Source organism: Bos indicus, chromosome 2 (genome assembly GCF_029378745.1).
Source record: "Bos indicus isolate NIAB-ARS_2022 breed Sahiwal x Tharparkar chromosome 2, NIAB-ARS_B.indTharparkar_mat_pri_1.0, whole genome shotgun sequence".
NCBI classification, from domain to species: domain Eukaryota; kingdom Metazoa; phylum Chordata; class Mammalia; order Artiodactyla; family Bovidae; genus Bos; species Bos indicus.
In genome coordinates this window covers 13,673,115-13,697,406 of record NC_091761.1, presented here as the reverse complement: position 1 = coordinate 13,697,406, position 24,292 = coordinate 13,673,115, and the positions used below count along the sequence as shown (strand labels likewise).

The following is a 24,292-nucleotide window of genomic DNA, read 5'->3' as shown; positions in this document are numbered from 1 at the left end:
GACTGGGAAGGAGCATCCAGAAATGAGGAAGAAACACAAGAAAGTGTAGTAAAAAAAAAACCTGAAAGAAGATGGTGTTTCAAGAAAAAAGGTGAGCTCTCTTTGAGGAGAACACCCCAAAGTTCAAATGACTTAAGAGAAAAGGAGGTCTATCAATTTCGGTTGGCAAGGGAACTTCCCTGACAGTCCAGTGGTTAAGACTCTGTACTTTCACTGCAGGAGGCATGGGTTTGATCCTTGGTCAAGGAACTAAGATCATTTAGCATGACATGCCAAAAATAAAATTAGTTGGCAAGGAAAAGATGGGTGAAAATCAGAGGAACACTCCATCCACTGCATAAGAAGAAAAAGGAGAAAGGGGTACTAATGTTGACAGCTTATAAATCTGTTGGTAAGGTGATAAAAATTCCTTCTGATAGCTTTTACTTTCTCATTAAAGGATGAAATTATCAGCTGCAGGAAATGAGGGGCTAAAAGAAGCAGGGTATGGAAGAGTAAGGACAGAAGTCAAAGTATAAAACAGTTACTGAGTGGAAGGCAAACTTTCTAGAGATACAAGGTAGTACTGCTAGGCAATGCTGATTATGTATTCGAATTTTATCTTGAATTTAAAGTAAAGCCAGTCACCCCAGCTAAGTAATTTTCTCCAGCAACAAGAGTTGAGAATTTGTCAGGTGACTATGGCAGAAGAAAAGATTGGCAAATGAACTGAAGGTATTTTCAAGGGAATGAGTATTACAATAGATCATGAAATCTCAGGTAGGCAAGGAGGTTAGGGTTGAACAATATTAGTAAGTGGTATATGATGAATAGGCAGTCCCAGGGGAGCAAAATTATAGCAATGATGAAACTAGAGCAAATCCGCTGGGATGAAAAGAGATGGTAGGCAAAGAAGGGTATACTTGAAATTAGGATTACAGAGCTGGCACTATTGCTAGATGGCAAGGTGCAGAATGTGCCCCTGGAACTAGATGGCTGGGGCAGAACAAACAGGTTAGTGAAGTAAAGAAGTCAGTGCACTAAATGAGTGATCTTTATCATCAAAGTCATCAAAATGGCAACAGAGATGGGTGCATTATGGAACATGTACAGATAGAGCTTAATGGAGGATAGGCAATTTATCACTAGACCTTCCAGAAATCAGCTTCACTACCCTTCTAAAAACAGATAGTGAAACATGCCTGGATTCTAGCCCTAGGACTACATTCTCTCTTCCCAAAATTATAAGTCATAAAATGGATACTTTATTGAAAATCTAAAGGATATTATTATTCCTGGTGCATTAAAAAAAAAAAAAGACAAGAAAACAGAACCCTAGTGTCCTGATTTCAATGATGAAAAAACACTTTTATTTTTAAATATTTGTTTATTTAATTTATTTATTTGGCTGTACCAGGTCTTAGCTGTGGAACAAGGGGTCTTCAGTCTTTGTGGAAGCATGCAGGATCTTTAGTTGTGGTATGTGAACTCTTAGTTGGTGCATGTGGGATTCAGTTCCCTGATCAGGGATTGAACCTGGGAATCTCAGCCACTGAACCACCAAGGAAGTCCAGAAAAATTTTTAAAAGAACAACAATGCATCTCTTACAGAATCAGGAACCATGCTGATCTATACCATTAAGTAGGTCTATACCATTGAGGCAGAGTTCAGAAAATGCCTTGATAAAAGGATGGACTTTTATGATCAGACACAGCTGGATGTGAATGTAGGCTCCATGCCTTACTATTTAGGTAACTTTTAATATCTAAAAAGTGGTATCTTTTTAGATACCAGATCAGCACAATTACTGAGAGAATTAAATAATAAACACAAAATACCTTTCACAGTACCTAGCACACAATGGGGAGAAGGCAACAGCACCCCACTCCAGTACTCTTGCCTGGAGAATCCCATGGATGGAGAGACTGATGGGCTGTAGTCCAAGGGGTCGTGAAGAGTGGGACATGACTGAGCGACTTCACTTTCACTTTTGACTTTCATGCATTGGAGAAGGAAATGGCAATTCACTCCAGTGTTCTTGCCTGGAGAATCCCAGGGATGGAGGAGCCTGGTAGACTGCAGTCCATGGGGTCGCTGAGGGTCGGACACGACTGAAAGCCTTCACTTTCACTTTTCACTTTCACGCATTGGAAAAGCAAATGGCAACCCACTCCAGTGTTCTTGCCTGGAGAATCCCAGGGACGAGGGAGCCTGGTGGGCTGCCGTCTATGGGGTCACACAGAGTCGGATACGACTGAAGCGACTTAGCAGCAGCAGCAGCAGCAGCAGCACACAATGGCCCATAAACGTCAGATTTAATTTTGCCTAAGATTCATTGGGAATCCCAATCCTTCATTTGTAAAGACCATTTAATGAGTAAGAGAAGCAATATTTTCCCAAGGCTGCTTGCCACCTGCAAGAACTGTGGTACCTACCATAAGCAGGCAAAATAATAGGATTTTTTTTAAAGTGCCTGACTCTGCTATTTTACTTCAAGTTCACAAAGCTAATTTCTGTCCTGATGTAGGAAGTCCATTTGAACTATTATGTACATTTCCAAAATTTGAAGAATCAAAGTTAGCAAGCCAGAATGATCATATATGTGGCCATTATATTAATAATAAGCATTAGTGCAAGTTCAGTTCAGTCACTCAGTCGTGTCCGACTCTTTGTGACCCCATGAATCGCAGTATGCCAGGCCTCCCTGTCCATCACCAACTCCCGGAATTCACCCAGACTCATGCCCATCGAGTCAGTGATGCCATCCAGCCATCTCATCCTCTGTCATCCCCTTCACCTCCTGCCACCAATCCCTCCCAGCATCAGAGTTTTTTCCAATGAGTCAATTCGTCGCATGAGGTGGCCAAAGTACTGGAGTTTCAGCTTTAGCATCATTCCTTCCAAAGAAATCCCAGGGTTGATCTCCTTCAGAATGGACTGGTTGGATCTCCTTGTAGTCCAAGGGACTCTCGAGAGTTTTCTCCAACACCACAGTTCAAAAGCATCAATTCTTCGGCAAGAGAGTATGGCAAATTGATTAAGGACTGCTGCTGCTGCTACGTTGCTTCAGTCGTGTCCGACTCTGTGCGACCCCATAGACTGCAGCCCACCAGGCTCCTCCGTCCATGGGATATTCCAGGCAAGAGTACTGGAGTGGGGTGCCATTGCTTTCTCCGTGATTAAGGACACATGAGTTTAAATACCAGCTCTGTCCCTCTTTGCTTATGTTGCCTTGGGCAAGTTACAATACCCATTCCCAAACCAACACTGGCTACCCCATCAGGTTATTATAAGAATTTAAACAGTAATTCACATAAAGAATTTGGCGCACAGCCTAGTATTTAATCACTCATTGGATGCTAGCTAGTAGTACTAGTTATATATAAACAAGCAAAAAGTTCAGAAAATACTTTATGCAAATTTAAGAGCAGTTTATGAAACAGAAGAGAAAATTTTCCAACAAAAAAAAATCTGTGAGTTTGAGGATAAAAATCTGCCAAATTTTTCCTGAAGATACAAAGTTAATTTAGATTATTATATTTAGTTTGGGGGGAACTGCATAAAAAATAGAATTTAGAAATCATATTGGTATTATGCTCACACAAAGGCAAACTATTCCACAATAAAATGATGCACATAACTAAATGGGTAAATCTCAAAAGCATTATACAAAAACAAGAGCAGCCAGTCACAAAGAGTATGTGCTGTATGATTCCACCTGCATGAAGCTGAAGAACAAACATTAATCCATGGTAATCAAAATCAGACCTGTGCTCAACTCATGGTGGGGTGGGTGACTGAGTTGGCACAAGGGAATTCTCAAGGGAGATGGAAATGTTCTTTATCTTGATCTGGGTGATAGAGACACAGGTATATATATTTGTGAAAGTTCAATATGCCATACACTTAAGAATTCTGCATTTTACTGTAAGTAAATTAACATATGAATTCCTTTCATTTTTCCATAAATTAAAGTGTGTCATGACTTAGCAGCTGTTCATTACGTGTTTAATATTTATTTCCTAAACATATACATTAGGCAAAGAATATCATATTAGATTTTATTCTGGATTAGAGCTGTATATGGAAAATGCAATTAAGTCAATTGGTGAACTCAGGTAATATAATAAAGCTTTAAAAAGCAAAACTAACATTTGCTCAATTTAGCTGAAAAAACAAACCTCAAATATTGCAATAAAGGTCTCAATTCATAGTAATTTGCACTTTGTAAAAGGGAATTGCTTAAGATTGAGGGAACTAATGTTATATTAAAAAGAAAAGGAAATTTAGTTTTATTTCTTTAGTATTTCTATCTTTGGAAAATTTTAAATAAACTGCCTTCAGAAGGTTTCTGGATCCAAGAGTCATTCGGGATACACAAAATGTAGAGAACCAATGCAACATGCCTGTTTTCTCTTGTGAGATCTGAAATGCTAGTTTTATGCTGTACAGGTACTCTAAAGTAGTCAATTAAGAAGGAATTCCCTAGTGGTCCAGTGGTTAGGACATCAAGTTTTCACTACTGAAGCCCAGGTTCAATCTCTGGTCAGGGAACTAAGATCCCTGCAAGTCATACGGCATGGCCCAAAACAACAAAGGTCAATTAAGAGAAAAGCAAAGTAGGTCTTACAGGACACCATGCATCTACCCGATGCCAGCCACACAGAAAAGAGGTGGGAGAAAAGTGCAATCAGCTGTTCACTCCTTCACTCCCTCCCTGTTCGTGGCATTGAGTATGCCAGTACAAGGGTGGTCATCACATTTGTGATGAATGGTTGGGGCGGATGGACTAAGGAGTTTATTGGTAGATGGATGATGAAGTTTAAGTGTTGAGGATCTGGGAAAACAATGGTGCCACATATTAAAACAAAAGTTGCAAGGGGTAAAATTTTAATGAAAAGAAAATTATTGAATACATACCCTTTGAAGTACAAACAGATTGCCCAGGTAGAAATGTTTACTGGAGGTGAAACATGCAGCATCCAGCCTATGTCGCTGGATGACTTCCAAGAGGAAGAACTCATTGTAAGGAGGAGCAGAGGCCAAGCCTAGAACCTTGGGGAACGCCCACAGCTAGGGGACAGGAAGAGAAGAACTAGGACAATTCGGGTAATAGCCCAGGGAGAAGAATTCTTAGGAATGAGTATTCATCCAAAGTGTCCAATACTGAAAACAGTGAAAAAAGCATATATTTGTAAGTAAGTAAATAAGTGTTATTTGCTCAGTCATGCCCGACTCTTTGCGACCCGACTCTTTGCGACCCATGGGCTACAGCCTATCAGGCTCCTCTCTCCATGAGATTTTCCAGGCAAGGATACTGGAGTGGGTTGCCATTGCCTTCGCCAGGGGATCTTCCCAACCCAGGGATCGAACCCGGGTCTCCTGCACTGCAGGCAGATTCTTTACTGACTGAGCTACAGGTAAGCTACTATGTAATTACAAAATACTATTTTTATCTATCCTAATTTTATTTTCAAATAAAGGGTCGAAGTTACCACAAATTAATTCAGACTTTATAGTGAACAAACATTGCACCAAAGGAAAAAAAAATTGGAATCCTTCCCCAGGTTAGTAGGAAATAAATTGAAAAATACCCTGATGCTGGGAAAGACTGAGGGTAGGAGGAGAAGTGGGCAACAGAGGATGAGATGGTTAGATGGCATCACTGACTCAATAAACATGGGTTTGAGCAAACTCAGGGAGATAGTGAAGGACAGGGAAGTCTGGCATGCTGCAGTCCATGGGGTCACAAAGAGTCAGACACTTAGAAACTGAACAAAAACAAATTTGGAGAAGGAAAGAGAGAGAATGGGTTCATACTCCCCAAGCTAGGCATTGGTTAGCTCAGTAAGAGGAGGTTGGCTGTTGCAGGGCAGAGGGTGGGAGGTCAGAGTGGGGTGATGGCCAGGGCAGCCCTAGCAGGTCCAGGAAGTCAGGTATCGCTAGTCACTCAGCTCCTTAGAAGCACCTTTGAAAAACGACCAGAAAGGCGTTAGCTAAAACTGCAAAAGTATCCAACTCGTGTGTGTGTGTGTGTGTGTGTGTGTGTGTGGTGTATGTGTGTATGTGTGTGTGTGTGTTAGTCGCTCGGTGGTGTCCAACTCTTCGCAACCCCATGCACTGTAGCCCGCCAGGCTCCTCTGTCCACGGAAGTCCCCAGGCAAGAATACTGGAGTGAGTTTTCATTCCCTTCTCCAGAGGATCTTCCCAACCCAGGGATCGAATCTAGGTCTCCTGCATTGCAGGCAGATTCTATACTGTCTGAGCCACTAGGAAAGCCCAGCAGATATTACTCATGTTTCCCTAATTTGAAAATATACCAGAAATAAATATCAGAACTCAGCAATCAAAATTATCTGATTTTATATTTAAACACAGACCCAGAATAACAGGTTAAGTAATTTGGTCATGCTCATACACTTAATTAGCGTCAAAATTTACTAATTATCATCACCTCATTGGGAAAATGTAGTTTTCAAATACAAAAGTCCATAAATTGGTCATCATCACCAAGTGGAAAACTGGGGCAAGGGAGGGGGATTCTTTTTCAGAACTGTTTTAATAAACAATTTATCTTTTCACTGCACCATTTGAATACCTGCCTTAATTTTCTGGGTTGATTTGACCAGACCAAGTGACTCAGCAGAATAGAACTAAAATTGTTTTTCTCCATATTCCATGTTATGAAAACTAGAGAGAATGCACCCCTTATTATGATAGTGGATTTACAAGAGCAAAATACACTCATAAACTGGAAGCTGCTCAGACAGTCATTATCTCCAAAAAAAAGAAGACTGCTAGGCTTTGAGGCAAAGGATAAATTAACTGGAGTGAAAGAATTTCTTTTCCAAATTCCAGACGTAAACAGCTTGACACTTTTGAAAGAGGGGTTATGAGGGTTACAGTGTTTGTGTGTCTTCCTCATGTCTTTTATCATAATCAACTTCAGCTGTTATATGACTCCAAAGTATGACATTTTGAGTGTGAACAGATTTTATTTTCTTCCTGGAACATGCGACTATGTCAGTGTGTTTCTCCACAAGCAAGTGAGCTTGGTTTTGCCTGTCTCTGTTTTTATCAGTCCCATTATACCAGGGAACAGGAAAACATTCCTCTTTTATAAAGAGGAACATAAACACTGAACACAGGAACAACATATTCACTCTCGCTTTTACACATCGAACTATATTTGTATTTAATTCATAGTGTCATTAATGTCTTCTCTCTTTCACACAGTGAAGTGCTATACTATTCTAACCATAAGTTCTAGACAAATTGATAGAGCATGCACGTACTTGGCCTGAAGTTTTGACTCACTGAGTGCTCTATGTACAACACAAATGAGCTTTTCAGTTTGTTTCGAGCAACCGTAACAGGAGTAATCCTCAAAATAGCACCACTGTGGGACACCAGGGATTTCCAGCTGATTTTACAACACTATAAACACTCTCAGTTGCATTCAAAAGCAACATAATTCTAAATAAAGCATTTTAATTCACTTTTGTTTTTAAAAGCTGTTTGAGGTACCTTTGATGCACACTGCCTTATGTCAAATACTTGTCACTCTGATAAGATACAGTGGAAATCAACAGTGAAACTGCTCCAGTCTAATGAAAATTGATGCTTCAAACTTATTTACAACTTAATAAAGATTCCACTTCCATATATGACAACTTACAGACCAAATCAGTACAAATTACTATTTCAAGAAAGTAAAAAGGAACTAGTTGTAGTTACAATGCTTTTGCAGAAACAAACGCAACATTAGTCATACTTGCTTTAAAAAAAAAAAAAAAGGAGAAGGAAAAAACCTAGAAATGATGCAAATTTCCAGGACCCTTAGAATGAATAAATGAAGAGTGGCATATTCGTATGATAGAATACTATACAGTAATTAAAAACTTCTGCTATAGACAGCATAATGAGTATTATGAGGAAGGCACACACACAGACACACTTCTATATGTATATAATGATGCCTCTCATCAAAGTTGAAATCAGACGAAATTATTCTTGCTGCTAGAACTTCTGCCAGAGGTTACCTCTGGGAAGAAAGGTGGGATCAGTGACTTGGAGATAGCACAAGGAAGTGTTTCTGGTGATGGTACCCATCTTGATCTGTGCAGTGGCCACATAAGAGTGTTTACTTTGTGAAAATGCACTGGGATGCATGCTTAGGATTTGTTCCTCTTCTGCACATATGCTATACTCCATTTAAGGGTTTATTTTATGGAAAGATGGAGTAAGTAGACTCCATCCCATCTCTCCCACTGAACGCAGTTATATAACAGAATTTGAGAAGTAGCTCCTCAAGGACTCTGAAAAGTAAACAGGAGTAGAAAGTTTGAGAAAGAAGCCCAGCACCATCAAACCGATGGTGCATTTGCCATTCTTTCCACTTCTAGTACCTTCCCACCTGGTTTCAACACGGCCTGGAAGTAGATATCATGCAGACAGTCCTCTAGAAAAAGCCCTCCGGTTCTAACTCAGGAAGTGGGAAGGGGTCTCCTAACACTCCAGTGCTTCCATCCCATCTGTGAAGCAATCCTGGGTCAGTGGTGGCAGCAGCAGCTGCTGCAAGGGAGGTCCTCAGACGCCTAGAACGCTGCCGGAGGACAGCCCTCCTTTCCGACTGGGGCGAGCCCCAGCGCTCTGTCCTCACTGGGCCCCCGATACGCAAGAAGTCACAGGAAGTACATCACAGAGTGGGATACACAAAGCCCCAGCCTTCTGGCCAAAGATCCAAAAGGGGGAGCCCCCCAAAATTGAAGAGTACTGAGACAATTATGGAGAGGGAGGAGCTTGGGAAATGATCCCATGGAAATATTTATGAACTGCTGGGCTCACTCCTGGGTATGCTGACTCTGACACTAAAAAGTATACAATGGACTTTGAAAACTGATCTATGGTACAAATCACTGCCCTGATCTCACACTGGCCACTGAATAGTCCGCACACATGGGATAGGCCTGAAAGGCACCACAAATGCCTTTGGAAACCAGTCTTCAGAAGACTAGTCAGAATTTGCAGCCTAAATCAAGTTAGGTTGACTGCTGCCAGAACAAAAAAAATAGCATCATTCTCCATATGATCTTAAAGACCCAAAGTCTTAGGACATAATATTCAAAATGTCCAGGATATAAGAAAAAACTATTCTGCATATGAAGAACCAGGAAAATCTCAGTTTGTATGGGGAAAAAAAATCACATGACACAAATGTTGAAATTATCCAACAATGACTTTAGGCAGTTTTCTAAAAATTCTCCAAAAAGTAAATGGTGAATACCCTTGCAATGAAGCAGATGATAGAAAGACTCAAAGAAACTCAAGATATCATAAAGAATCAAGAGAAAAATCTTAATTTAAAAAATTATAATAACTGACAATTTAAAATACACTGGATGAGTTCAGCAACAAAATGGAGATAACAAGGAAGAAGTCAATAAACCTGAAGGAATACAAACAGAAATTATCCAACCTAAAGAATAGAGGAAGACTGGAGGAAAATGAACAGAACCTCTGGGACCTATGGGAAATACCAAAAGATCTAAAATTCATATAACCATATACTCACAAGTAAAGAGAATGTGTTATAAAAGTAAATATTTGAAAAAAATAACTGCTGGAAGTTTCCCAAATTTGAGAAAAGGTATAAACTTACAGATACAAGAAGTTAGGTTAACCCTGAATAGTATAAACCCAAAGAAATCAACGTCTAAATATACTGTAATCAAACTGCTGAAAACTAAAGACAAAGAAAAAATTATTGAAAGCAGCCAGAAATCTGATGCATTACTTACAGGAGAACAATGATTTCAATGACAACCAATTTCCCATGAGAAACAGTGAGGACAGAAATAATTGAAATAGTATAAATGAATTCTATATCCAGTGAAAATATCCTTCAGGAATGCATATGAGATAAAGACATTTTTATATGAAAGAAAACTGATAGAACTGGCTGCCAGCAGAACTGCTCTAAGTATAAAGGAAGTTCTTCAGACATAAGGAAAATGATACCAGAACGAAGCCTAGGACATCAGGAAAGAAGGTGGAACAATAGAAATTATAAACATCTGTATAAATACAGTAGGCCATTTTTATCCTCTTGAGCTATTTAGACATATTTATGTTTGAAACAGACATTAATGGTTGTAAGAGAAAGCATAACATTGTCCTATGGAAAGATATATATCACACAGACACATACGTGGATGTGTTTGTGTGTGTGTATACACTCACACTCACAAGGGTGAGAGAGAAAGATGGAGAGATGCATTCCAATAACCCAAGAGAAAGCTAGGAAATAGGAAACAGGAATGAAAAAGAGAGGGAGCGAACATAAAACAAATAAAATAAAGGCACTAAACGCAAACATATTAGTAATTACAGCAGATGTAAATAATCTAAACATACTAATCAAAAGGCAAAGATTGACAGAATGGATAGAAAACCAACACCAACCTAAAAACCAATTATATTACGTCTAGAGGAAATTTATTTAAAACAGAATGATACAGATATGTTAGAAGAAAAAGAATAGAAAAAAATATACCTTGCAAACATTGACCAAAAGAAAAGTGGAGTGGCTATATTAACACAAAACAAAATAGACTTAGAAAAGAGAAAAATTACCAAAGATAAAGAGGAACAGTACATCATTGGGTCAATTCACCAATAAGACATACAAATATTAAATATATACACACAAAATAGTATCACATTTGACTTCATGGAACAAAACTGACAGACTGAAAAGAGAAATAGAAAAATTTACAATATTTGGAAACGTAAACACTTCTCTCACAGTGATCAATAGACGTAGTAGACAAAAAACTAACAAGAATCAAATAATCTACTTGACATTTAAAGAACATTCCATCCAACAATTGCAGAATACATACTTCCCAAGTACTCATGAAGCATTCATCAAGATAGAGCATATCCTGGGTCATATGATAAACCCTAACAAATTAAACAACTAAAATCATACAAATAATATTCTTTGACTATAATGGAATTTAGAATACAAATTAATAACATAAGAACAGAAAAAACTCCAAACAGCACCAGATTTAACAATGCAATCCTAAATAATGCATGAGTCACAGAGGTAGTCTAAATGGAAATGATAAAACATTTTGAACTGAAGAAAAACCAAAATAAAACCTTTCAAAATTTGTGAAATGCAGCTAGAGCCATTCTTAGATGCAGAGCAACTGGAACGCTTAAGTGTTGCTAGTGCAACAGTGAACAGTCATTTTGGAAACAGCTTGGCAGTTCTTTTATAAAGTTCAACATACCCTTACCATTTAACCCAATAATCCTATTCATAGATATTTACCCTAAAGAAATGAAAACTTACATTTACACAAAAACCTATACACAAATGTTTATAATAGCTCTATCTATGATTGCCAAAAGCTAGAAACAACCCAAATATCCTTTAAGACATAAATGGACAAGCAAATGGTAATATATCCAAGGAATAAAACGTTTAGCAGCAAAATGGAATGGACTACTGATACATGCAAAAACTTAGATAAATCTCAAAGATATTTTGCTGTGTGAAAGAGGCCAATGTCCAAAAGTTACATACTCTATCATTCCATGCACACTACAATCTCAAAAAAACAAAAGCATAGCAATGAAAAACAGATTAGTGATTGCCAGAGGTTAAGGGTGGGAGAAGCTTGTAATCATAAAGGAATAGGATGAGCTCAATTGAGTTTTTTGTTTGTTTTGAAGTTATGGAACTGTTCTGTATCCTGATTGTGCTGGTGGTTACACAAATTTAAATATGTGTTAAAATTCAAAGAACTGTATACCGAAATAAAAGATCAAATTTTATCATTAATTTAAAAAATAAAATTAACACAAACAAAGGAACGTTTTTATAAGTTTACATTTAATATGTGGGGCACTATACAGTTCATGGAATTCTCCAGGCCAGAATACTGGAGTGAGTATCCTTTCCCTTCTCCAGCAGATCTTCCCAATCCAGGAATAGAACCAGGGTCTCTTGCATTGCAGATGGATTCTTTACCAACTGAGCTAATAGGGAAGCCCATGCAGGGCACAAACGTCCCCAAATGAGGTTTAAATATCTAGGTAACATCAAGACTAGTCTGCTGACCACAAGCGAAAACCAGATATCTTTCTGGTATACTCACCACTGCTTGCTCCTCTACAGTTTCCATTACTGGAATCCATAGGAAAATCTGAAAGGAGATGATAGAGTACAGTAAGAGTCATACCATTCATTATTATTTCAAGAATTCTCATACTAAAATCTAATTCAGTCACAAGCTGATTTGGATAACAACCCAGGTGTCTCAAAGAAATGGATTCCTATTCGCGTCGTGAGGTTGACACTATCTTTTGTAGGTCAAATAAGGACAAGATGCATTCTTTCATGTGATTGAAAGCTGATATACTCTTGAATCCTTGTCAACTGTGGATACATTTCTGGATTTAATAAACAAAGTTTTTGAGTTTCATGAAAATTTCCAACAATTAAGCATATACTAGGTACTCACCCAACACTTTTCGTGATGGCTACAATAACTAAATACACCTTTTCAATAATAGATGTATCACACTTTACTGGCATACATTTTAATTCTTAGTGCTTAAGGAAAATGTGCAGAAAGTGTTCCTGTGCTCCTGGTTAAGCGCACACTAAACGGGTGTTTAGCAGAAAGGAAGTCTACCATCAAGGGACTACTCAAGCCAGTGCAATTAATAGACATAATAATAATTGGAAATTTGCCATTGACTCTTTTTAAGATCCCCAAATCCCAGAAAATGGTAACATGATTAATGGTAATGAAAATGGTGATTATGTTAAGTTCTTCTTTGTTCTAGTTAAGAAAGCAGCCTCTAATGAATAATACTGACTGCCCCAACAAAGCATTATGCTGTACATAATTATATGTTCTTAATCACATATAAGTGAGTACAATTCAGTACACTTACACCAGCATTTTCCATTTGCATTAATACCTTGTGTTAAATGAGTTTAATGCCTCTGTTTATCCTAGTAGAAAATAATGTTCTTCCTCTGTCCTTTTTCTTCATAGGTCATATCATGAATAAATGAAACCAGAAGGTATAACACCAGTTTAAAACAATAACACTCAAAACTACAATTAATGGATTACTTTCCCAGGCTTAGTAATCATCAGCTGGTATTTTAAAATCTATATCCTAGGGAGTTCCCTGGTGACCTAGTGGTTAGGATTCTGGGCTTTCATTCCTGTGGTCAGGGTTCAACCCCTGGTGGGAGAACTGATATCCTGCAAGCTGTGCAGTGTGGCCAAAAACGAAAAAGAAAAACATAAGAAAAGGACATCCCTGGTGGTCCAGTGGTTGAGAGTCCGCCTGCCAATGCAGAGGACAAGGGTTCAATCTCTGGTCCAGAAAGATTCCACACGCTGTGGGGCAACTAAGCCTGTGCACCACAGCTACTGGAGTGGACATGCTCAAGAGTCCACGCGCTGCACCTACTGAGCTGGGGCGCCCAGAGCCCACGCTCCAAAGTAAGAGAGACCACCGCAGTGAGAGGCCCATGCACGGCAACTAGAGCGCAGCCTCCCTGGACACAACTAAAGAAAGCCCACATGCAGCAGCAGAGGCCTAGTTCAGCCAAAAATTAACAATAAATAAAAAATAAGGAAAAAGCTATATCCTAGGAAAATGTGCACATGATTTATACAAAGATGATCTCTCTGTGAATTAAAAAAGTATACTGACCCACATGTAAAGTAATTGTTTAATGTCAACAGGTTCAAATAAAACTGAAAAAATTCTTCTCTCGGAAAATGAAAACCCCTTTAAAGCAACTGATCCTAGGAGTTTGGTTTTCTTCTTTCATTCTTATTCATAGGAAAATGTTTCTACATTTTTTTAAAGTGCTTAGACATCAGCTATTAGAATTAGAAGAGAGAAAGCCAAAGTTTTCTGATTCTAACTAATCCAAAAAAAGCCTGTTTTCAGAAAGTTAAACTTAGGAATTCTAACAAATTATCCTAAATTAAAATAGTAGGTATTACTAGCAGGTTTTAATGCCCCACGGATTTCAAGTAGGTGTCATAGAGGTTTTCAGAAGAAGAGTTCTAAGAAGGAGCTGGGGAAAAAAAGAGAGGGTTTTCCAAATAGAAAACAGCACGTGCCGGGGTCTGGGGCGAGAAACCAAAGCACTCGTGGAGTGGAGGGACCTACAAGTCTTCCAATGGGGCTAAGAGAGCAAAGTAGACAGAAAGGAAACTAGAGGGGTAAGAAGGCATGAAATCATGAAAGCTAGTGGCAGATACCAGAAAATTTTAAACAATAGATTTGTATTTCAGAATGATCACCCTATTGGAACATGGAGGGGCCATACTGGAGGTCAGCAAGCCCATTATCATTCTAGCTCCACAATCCATGGAAGAAATGGTGAGGTCCAAACAAAGAAAGTAGCATTAGAGAAGAAGGGGAGGGAATTGTATTCAGAGTTGACCTAACGCACCTGATACCGACTGAATGTGGGGCATAAAGAAAAGGTGGAAGCAAGGCTGCCTTCAGACCTGGAATATGGGTGGGTGTGCCCCTTAACAATAAAGAAAATACTAGAAGAGAACAGACCTATGAAGGTAAGGCAATGAGGAGTTCACTCTGGGGACTGCAGAGACGGAGGAGCTCAGGGATAGACAGGAGCGTACAGAATGTGTGTTCTCTCCTGTCTCAGAAGTGCAGAGAAGTACTAATCTCTTATCCCTTGGAATTCATTGTCCAGAGTTGCCTTCCATTCTCTAAAGCCACATATAAATCAAAATACAATGAAAACAAAAGGGTTACTATAACTGAAATCTGATGGTCAAAGTGAAAGTCGCTCAGTTGTGTCCACCTCTTTGCAACCCCATGGACTATACAGTCCATGGAATTCTCCAAGCCAAGATACTGGAGTGGGTAGCCTTTCCCTTTTCTAGGGGATCTTCCAAATCCAGGGATTGAACCCAGGTCTCCTGCATTGCAGGTGGATTCTTTACCAGCTGAGCTACATGGGAAGCCCGAGAACACTGGAGTGGGTAGCCTATCCCTTCTCCAGCGGATCTTCCCAACCCATGAATTGAACCAGGGTCTCCTGCTTCACAGGCAGATTCTTTACCAACTAAGCTATCAGGGAAGCCGTTCTGATGGTCAAAAGACACCGATTCTCTGCACAGTTAACATCACCTGTTTCTTCATTAGAGAGGAAGTATAACTTAGAACAGGTCCTGGTTTGAATCTTCTATTACTAGTTTTATGGACTTGAATCACTTAGCTTCTCTATATCCCTCAGCTTCCCTTTCTGCAGATAGGAGTAATAGTACCTACCATGTAGTTATTACGAGAATTAAAGAAATTAATATGCATCACATACTAAGCAGCACATGCCACATACTAAGTATTGTTAGTTCTTATTCTCTGGCCAGTAATGATTCCTGGTCTGAGAATGATGTCTTCCCAATCACACTGCTGTTGTCTTACCCTTTATCATTCACTTCATAGAGCTATTTCTTTTGCTCTTCACAGTCTCTATGTTAATGCCACACGACTTGCTCAAGGTATAACTTTTTTTTTTTTTTGCTGCACCATGCAACATATGGGATCTTTGTTCCCTGACCAGGGATCGAACCCACGCCCTCTGCAGTGGAAGCGCATAGTCTTAACCACAGGACCACCAGGGGAAGTCCCTCAAAGTATACCATTAATGGCAAATCTGGGATTCCAACTAAGGGCCAAAACTCTAAAACTGGTTTTCTTTAAACTGAAGACATACGGCCAATTTTTAATCATTCAAAACTCTCTATCTATATGGTGGTAATTGGTCTCCTCTTTCCATATACCTAGTAGGAGAGAGGACAAATATAACTTAGTCAATTTTGCTATGTGTAGCAAGCAACTATTTAGAATTTTGTGGAAACAAGATAGAAAAGAATTATTAATATACAATTTGGAGACTACCTAAGATCCCATTACCACTGATAACTGTGTTAGCTATAAACATAATTTAATATCATTGTATTCTAAGGTACTCCTTCCTAGCCCCATCCAGAGTGCCTTTCAAAACTTCACACAATGAAGTCTTACCCTAAAATTTCCATTTCCCCTTTTTCATTCCATTTTCCTCCTCATATCACACTAAATAATTCTCCCTTCTTGCTATTTGGCCCCTCAAATATTTGTAGACCAGGGCTAAAGAAAAGGCTGCCTGTTCCCCAGAAAGTGGAGAAATGATTAAACAGCAGTGCATGCATGTGAAAGCTGGCACAGCTCTGCCAGGCGAGAGAGGGCTGGGAGAAATGTGCTGCTCAAGAGCTGGGGGACAAAAAGCAGCAGTGACTGAGGAGCGATTATAAAGCCCTTGGCATGGCAACCCAGGGGGCAGTATAATTGCGGTGAAATATCATACCATACATTTTCTTAAACACTCAATGTCTTCATTTCTGAGATAAACTGTTTGTAATTAACAGACATCCGTCAAGCTCATTCTTTATTCCTATTGCTCCCAAAGGGATTTGTTCTTGAGCCCAAGGTCCAGGTCAATTCGTGTAAAATGAAATACTAAGTTTATATTCAGAAGAAATAAGACTGGCCTACCCAGGGTGTTCTCAGTATGAAGCTTGTTTCCCAGAGTTGAACTGACAAAAGCTCTAAGCTCTATCTGCATTTACCAACAGACTAGGTTTGTCCAAATAAACAAAAAAATAAATTTTAATACCAATGATAATAATGGTAAAATAGCAATAGCAACAGCAGCAATTTGTTGAGGACTAACTATGCATGAGATACTACAGATGCTGTTTAACTCCATCTTCACCATCTCCATGGGATGTAGGCAGTATGTCCCCATGTCACAGATTAGAAAACTCTGCATTGGAGAGGCTATACAACTGCCCTATAGTAATAGCTGATATGAGGCAGAGTCAAGATTCAACATCTGGTCTTTCCCACTCCACGCCCATACCCTTTATTCATCATACAATATTAAATATTTGACTATTAACTGGGTGAATGACTAAACTGAACTGAAATCACAGATAAAGCAGGTGTACATGCAGTCACAGGTCTACAATAAATACAAAATGTAGAAAAAATAAATTTAATGTGAATTTATTAGTAATCATCAAGAGGATAGGATATTTTCTGTATAAAAACCTGCTTGCCCTTAGTACTTCAAAACAAAAAGTAGACTGAAGCCATATCCCATTCAATAAAATTCTGCTTTGTAAAATGTCCTTAAACTTGTTGGTGGAGTCATAATACGCTACAAGGGAACAGATTTGTGTAAATGGTAGGATTTGAAAATCCTCTTGACATTGAAGGTATGTAAAAGGTGGTTCTATTTTATTCAGGGAGACCTCATTTTTATATTCTGCTAGATTCTAGGCATAAGACATAGGAACTCTGTTTATACTTAGAGGAAGGAAAAAAAAAATCCTGCTTCATGAACTATCATATCCCACTGAAGCAAGGCGCATATTGCATCGTAAATTAAACTGGCCACATGTGGTAGTTCTTAAGTAATTCCAGGTGCCTGATAGTTTGACCCAGCATAGGGAATGTAATTTTCAGCAAGCTGCAGCCTTGGAAGCCAGGGGACCCTTCAGGCTAGAATCCACCACTCCGTTCCCTGCCCCCTCCCCTTCAGCTCTCTCCTGCCACCACAGTCTCTGATTCACATTGGGGGATAGGGGAAGGGGAAGGGAGAACATCACCAACAAACGGTTCCAACTGCCACCTACCCCTACTTCTTTTTCTAGCAAGGGCAACTGTCAGCAAAGCACATTACAGCCTTTTAAAGCAGCTTAGTAATCAGGTCCCATGGACTGACAAATTGTTTCCATGCATGTCTTATTTGAGTGCTTCAATGAGGCAATTGTTCTACATTTGGTCCACGATGATAGGTAATTCAGGGACACTTGAGGAAACTGCTCCCTATCCATACTGACCATGGCTTTTGAGAGCCCCTAACTTTGCCAAACCTCTCTCAGTTGAGGTCCATCTCTAGGAGAGGTTTCAGAGCAGGAGGAGGAATGCATTTCAGTGTGAACCGTGGCCACCGCATTCCTAGCCCTTGGCCTGAGAGGAGTGTTTGCATTTAACTGATCTAAGTGCCTGACAGACCAGGGCAGCTCTTTCCCAGCATCTGTACAGCCTATAACATTAATGAGTATAAAAGCTCAAGTGCTCTTTTAGCCCAAAGATAAATAAGAAATACATTTCTTTGTGATTTGTTTAATCAGTTGTTGATTATTAAAATCAAGACAACAATAGGTATAGTCAAAGGTGATAAATTGAGGTGACCATCAAAAAAATCTGGAAATCTTTCTTTTCAGTTTGGTTTTGCAGCTATTTGTACTAGTACTTTTCCCCTCCCTAGTCCTCTATGTTAAGTGGGTCACTGTGCACAGAAAGCATTTCTTCCAAATCAATTCCTTGACCAAGAACTGTTCACCTAGGAATGGACTAAGGACATGAGCTTAGGCTGAACAAGTTGAGAGGCAAAAGAAGAAAAAGTTGATGCCCAAGAAATGAACAGAGAAGGAGGTACCTAAGGGCAGAGTTGATCTGGGGAGGGTGTGAAAGAGGACCAGTCATAAAAGATGGGGTTTATTTAAAGTATGTGAAGGGTGAAGTTTTCGAGTTTCGGGTAATTGGTAGGAATGACATTGAGTTAGAATTAAATGGACCATAATGAACTAGGTTTAGTTGGACTCTTAAGAGTTATGACTGTCCTAATTAGATCAAACACTAGTGAGAAAACAACTCGTGATTGATTCCATTTAACACAGAACTGTAATAAGGTTTTACAGTAGGGGAAGATTGAAAGGAATCTGTGGTTGATGCACACACAGAAAGGTACTGAAGACAAATTATTTGCAGAGCATAAGAGTGGGATAAGGGGTGAGATTAAAAATAACATTACATGAGTGTATGATGATAACATGCCTTAAATATAACTCCTTTCATCCATATGTCATTTACAAAATGACTTGAAGGCATGTGGGAATGTGAAAAGAGCCCAGCAATTTCACTTCACCAGCTTTGTGGCTGGAGCAAGTCTCAGAAGCTAATTAGCAGTGCATAGCAATGTTTCACAGCTATTTCAGTCTGGAATGGAAGAACAATTTATCTCATTGAAAGGAGGGGAAAATTTAAGGTGAAGGTAATTGCTCAAATTGGATGTTGAGCAAACACATACCACTAACATCTGTGGGTTGGGGTAAGGTTACTGAAATTATCTTGGCATTTTTAATGATAAGAAGAAAACGGTGCTTCAGTTTTCTGTTTTCACCATACAGTCTTTACAAGTAGCTAAACACGAGGGATAGAGAAAACTGATGGCTGAGAACGCACAAACGTTCAGTGATTATAAACAAATAGCACCCTATATGTGGTTACTAGGACATGTAAAGAGCGGAAGTGAAGGGGCAGTGTTGAGCAGAAGTGTGATGGGAGTGGAATGAACTTGAGTGTTTTAGAAAGACAGATCGCCTGTACGAATAGACTTCATCGGTTTAGAAGGGAGGTGAGAAAAGAGAAAAAAAGGCACCGTGTTCGATAGAGGCGTAATTACGACAGAGATTAAGCGAAGTGATCCGAATCCACAGAACCAGAGTAAATGGGAGTAACAAGGACTCCAAGAAGTGAGCGGTTGGAAGGCAGGGGAGTCGGGGCAGGCTGGGCAGTGTCGGACTCACCGGCTCCGTCGGCAGTGACGATGGCCTCCGGAGAGATGCACACGCCGCGGTCATATACTGGCAGCTCCTCGCAGGCCAGGCTTTCCGGCCACGAGTGGCGGTACTTGATGAGGATGGGCTCACAGCCCTGCCGGGCCCGCTCGCACACAGACTTGCAGGGCTTGATGGGCTCGTGCTGGAAGTCAATGGTGCAGATGGGCGCGTACATAGCACAGAGGAAGAAGAGCAGATCCGGGCTGCAGTGGGTGCCCAGCAGACCTTCGAACTGCTCGATGGCCAGGATGGCGTTGGCCTGGGTGCTGTGGTGCAGGTGGTTGGGCATCTTAGTCATGTTCCAGGGCAGGGACTTGCACAGGGGAATGCGAACGGGCTCACAGGCGGCCGCCCGCGCTCCGGGCACGCGGAGCAGGCAGAGCGCAGCCAGGGCGAGTAGCCCGGCCGGCAGCAGCAGCATCCCGCCTCGGCTCCCGCAGACCATGATCTCGGCAGGATGGGGCAGGGTGCAGCAGTGCGGAGAACGCCGAGAGGCCCGCTCCGCCGTTTCCTCCTCCCCGCCCTGGAAGTGGACACAATGATATGGGAGCTTCTCCTCCCCCGGCAATCTCACAGCTTCCTTGGATCAAATTCCCTCAATGGGGTCCCAAAAGCTGCGCCGAGCGCCAGCCGCCGCCGCCCCTGCCGCTCCTGCCTCTCCGGCTGCTCTTTCCCGACGTCTAAGACTTCTGGGGCCGCGGCATCTATTTCATTCCTCGCTCCCTCTGGCAGAAGCGTCCGACTTCGCAGATGAGACGAAAACAAGAGGAACCGAGGGAGAAAAAAAAAAAAGTAGAATTCAGCTGAGGTAGTTGGAGCTCTGGGGTGTCACGTCCCCTGGATTACAAAAAGGTGCTAAAAGAAGCATGAAGGTCTCCCAAGTGAGGAGGAGGACGGGGCGGGGGGGGGGGGTGCAGGAGGGGGTAACGAGAGGGCAAAGACTCCTAAGGGAGGACTAGGGTGCAGTAAGAGTTTGCAAGTCTGGTAGGCTGAGCAAAAAGACCCAGCTGCGGGTCTTTGGTGTGAGCTGCGGCTGCTGCAGCAACCGCCGCTGGCAGGAGGGGACCCGTCCGAGGAGCCGCGACGGGAGGTCTGCGCCTCGGATCCGCTGCTCTAGGTTTTCCAGCCTCCAGGAGCGAGAGGCAGCCCCGCCCCCGTGTGGTCCCAGACCTCCAAGCGCCCGCTCCCCTTCCCGGGAAGGGGTCTGTGGTTTTGAGGCGAAGGAAGGAGAAGCCTGCAAAAGCAGAGAGGATGCGATAACCCGAGACAGAGCGGACTGGAGACGACCCACACCAGGGAGCACCGCACCCCGCTATCCCCGGCTCCAAAGGAGAGCCCCCAGCCTCTCACTGAAGAGCCCACCCCAAATCTCCACGAAGGAGTGCCCCCAGTTCCCTACTTGGGAACCCACCCTAGCCCCACGCTCCCTGGAGGTATTCCCTTTAAGCAACCTCTAGCCTCGCCTCTGTGATTACCGGCTCTGCAGAAAGACCTGAGGGGGAAGACTTAAGCAACGTCTCTTGAAAAATGTCCAAGTCGCAGAAAACAGGGACCCCTGCAGCGATGATGGAGCCTTATCAATCCAGAACTCCTGACTGCAGAGGTCTGCATTTTCAATAACTAGGTGGTGGCGGGGTGTGGGGGACCGGGGTAGGGGGGGTGTGGGCGGAAATCGCCTTTCATAAAAAGAGAAGAAACGCTGTACATAATTACAAATAGGCCACGAGAAGCAAGTAACAGGTCTTTTTTTCTTTTAATTTTTTTCTTTTGCACTGCAGAATTAAAACTTTTGAGTTTTGCATTTTAAGCTTCAAAGTGAAAACTGCTTTAAAGTACTTGGGCTTCCCCCACCCACCCACCCCTGATTTTACTAAAATAAAATGGCACTTATTAACTCTTCTACCAATAAATTCACCTCACACTTGAGACAAACGTGTAGGAAAATTAGACCACACTGGTAATGATAATGATGATAAGGATAACAATAATATCCTTTCCATCCAAATGAGCTCAATCCAGAAAAGAAAATGGAAAACAGATCCCCTCCTGGTCTGCTCCTTCCACTAATGAGCTTCCTCTTTCCCTCCCTCTCCCCGCTTCCTCCCTTTTCAGGGCATATTGTAAATAGAATGACCTGCAGAGGCCCTCCTACCCTGCCCTTTCAATGGGAAATCACTGAGCAAAAAGATTGCAGAATGTCAGAAAACACAGCCTTCATTGAGAAGAGAAGGAAACAAACCCTAAAACAAAACAGGAAGTCACCTTTGCTCTGCATCACTGAAACATTTCGAGGCTTTAATCCGGCCATTTCTCACAGTCAGTAATAAGCAGACAAAAGATGCTTCCACTTTAGAGAACCCAGTGAGATGGTTTCCATTCCCCAGCTTTGACATGACAGCACTTATAAAATGTCAGTGCTAACTTGAATTTATGGAATTTTATCTCTAAAATGACCATGAACAGCCATTTGGGACTGCAGTAAATTATTTCAGAAGGAAGTTTCTTCCATTTAGGAGAAGAAAAAAAAAAAAAAAAACAGATGTTAGATAGGGAGACATTTAAGTGAGTATACAAACTTTGCCTGGTCTACAATTATTTTGTATCATTTAACAAAAGTAAGCCAAAAATTATATAAATAAATTAGATGAAAAAAGATTTAGCAAGTAACGTTTAGGGGAAGAAACAAAAACAGTCAATATTAGAGCATTTGTGGGCTCTGTAAAGAAAATGTAGGTGGGATTTTCAATAGTTTAGAAGGGAGGAGTAGATATAATAAATTGATAAATATATTTTTCTATTTATCTTATATCTTAACAGCATGAGAAAAAGAATGAGCCAGTTGTTTAATGGTTCTACAATTATCTGAAATAAAGTGTGTTTTCCTTCTCTTGCACAAAAGTAAAATATCTCCTTTGTCTAACATGTACCCTCACAACATTTTTCTAATCCAAATTTGTCTTTGTCAAAATCTAAAATAAATTTCACTGCTTCCTAGAAGCCTTTTAAAAAAATTTTTTTAAAGTATAGTTGATTTACAATGTTGCGTTACTTTCTGCTATACAGCAAAGAGATTCATATATATGTATATCTTCTTTCCTATTCTTTTTCATTATGGTTTGTTACAGGATATTGAATGTGGTTCCCTGTGCTATTCAGTAGGACCTTGTTGTTTACACATTCTGTATACAATTGTTTACATCTGCTAATCCCAATCCATTCCTCCCCCAGCTCCATCCCCTTGACAACTACAAGTCTGTTCTCTATGGTTTTGAGTCTGTTTCATAAGTAAGTTCATTTGTGTCATATTTTAGTTTCTACGTATGTGATATCATGTAGTATTTGTCTTTTTCTTTCTGATTTACTTAGTAAGGTAATCTCTAAGTCCATCCATGTTGCTGCAAATGGCAATATTTCGGGCAATGTTGCATTCTTTTTTATGGTTAAGTAGTATTCCATTATATATGTATATATATATATATATTATATTATGTGTATTATATATAAAAATCCCAAAGAAAAGATGCTAACATCTTTTCATATGCCTACATTCTGAAGGAGATCAGCCCTGGGATTTCTTTGGAGGGACTGATGCTGAAGCTGAAGCTCCAGTACTTTGGCCACCTCATGCGAAGAGTTGACTCATTGGAAAAGACTCTGATGCTGGGAGGGATTGGGGGAAGGAGGAGAAGGGGATGACAGAGGATAAGGTGGCTGGATGGCATCACTGACTCGATGGACGTGAGTCTGAATGAACTCCGGGAGTTGGTAATGGACAGGGAGGCCTGGCGTGCTGCGATTCATGGGGTCGCAAAGAGTCAGACACGACTGAGCAACTGAATTGAACTGACTGAACTGGCCTTCAAAAGCTTTTTTGAGTACCCTGCCTGGTTCTGTTCATTTTTCTAGTTAGTTCTCCTTGAACATCATTCTTTCTTTATTTATTTATTTATTTTTGCAAATTATTCTTTAGCACTTGCCAATTTATTGCTTCAAAAAATTTTATTCATTATTCCATCTGGGTGTGCTCTGTCTTCCTAAATAGTAGGTATTTCTTTTTTAAGAAGAGATTTCATCTTCTATTTCTTTAGAAATAGTCATTTAAGAAATGTTGGTTGATGGAACTTAGAATGCAATATTTTAAATATTAACTTCTCTTATAGAGAAGTACAGTACAAACTGAGTAAATTACAATAGCCAAGTTTGAAAAGTAGGCAGTGGGAACATGAAAGAAACAAGTGAGACATGGCATAATTTCCGCTAGTGGATGAGCTGACCCACCAAAGCTGAGTGCCTTCAAATTGGCCCACACTAGAGCCAACTCATTGGAAAAAGACCCTGATGCTGGAAAAGACTGAGGGTAGGAGGAGAAGGGGGGGTGACAGAGGATGAGGTGGTTGGATGGCATCATTGATGTGAGTTTGAGCAAACTCTAGGAGATAGTGAAGGACAGGGAAGCCTGGCATGCTGCAGTTCATGGGATCACAAAGAGTCGGACACGACTGAGTGACTGAACAACAACAACAAGAGAAAATTAAAGGAAGGCTGAAACCTG

The 24,292-nt window shown here is 40.6% G+C and overlaps 1 protein-coding gene across 1 annotated transcript in view; it reads right to left on the bottom strand.

Annotated features, from left to right (window-relative positions):
* The window catches only part of FRZB (frizzled related protein), a 37,638-nt gene extending 16,283 nt beyond the window's left edge, over positions 1-21,355 (bottom strand). The window contains exons 1-3 of the mRNA XM_019969737.2: positions 21,216-21,355; positions 19,708-20,482; positions 12,154-12,201 (exon numbers count right to left, since the gene is read on the bottom strand). Of these exons, the coding sequence (XP_019825296.1) occupies positions 12,154-12,201; positions 19,708-20,185 (526 nt within the window). The 5' untranslated portion in view covers positions 20,186-20,482; positions 21,216-21,355. The remainder of the gene's footprint in view (positions 1-12,153; positions 12,202-19,707; positions 20,483-21,215) is intronic.
* Between the last annotated feature and the right edge of the window lie 2,937 nt (positions 21,356-24,292).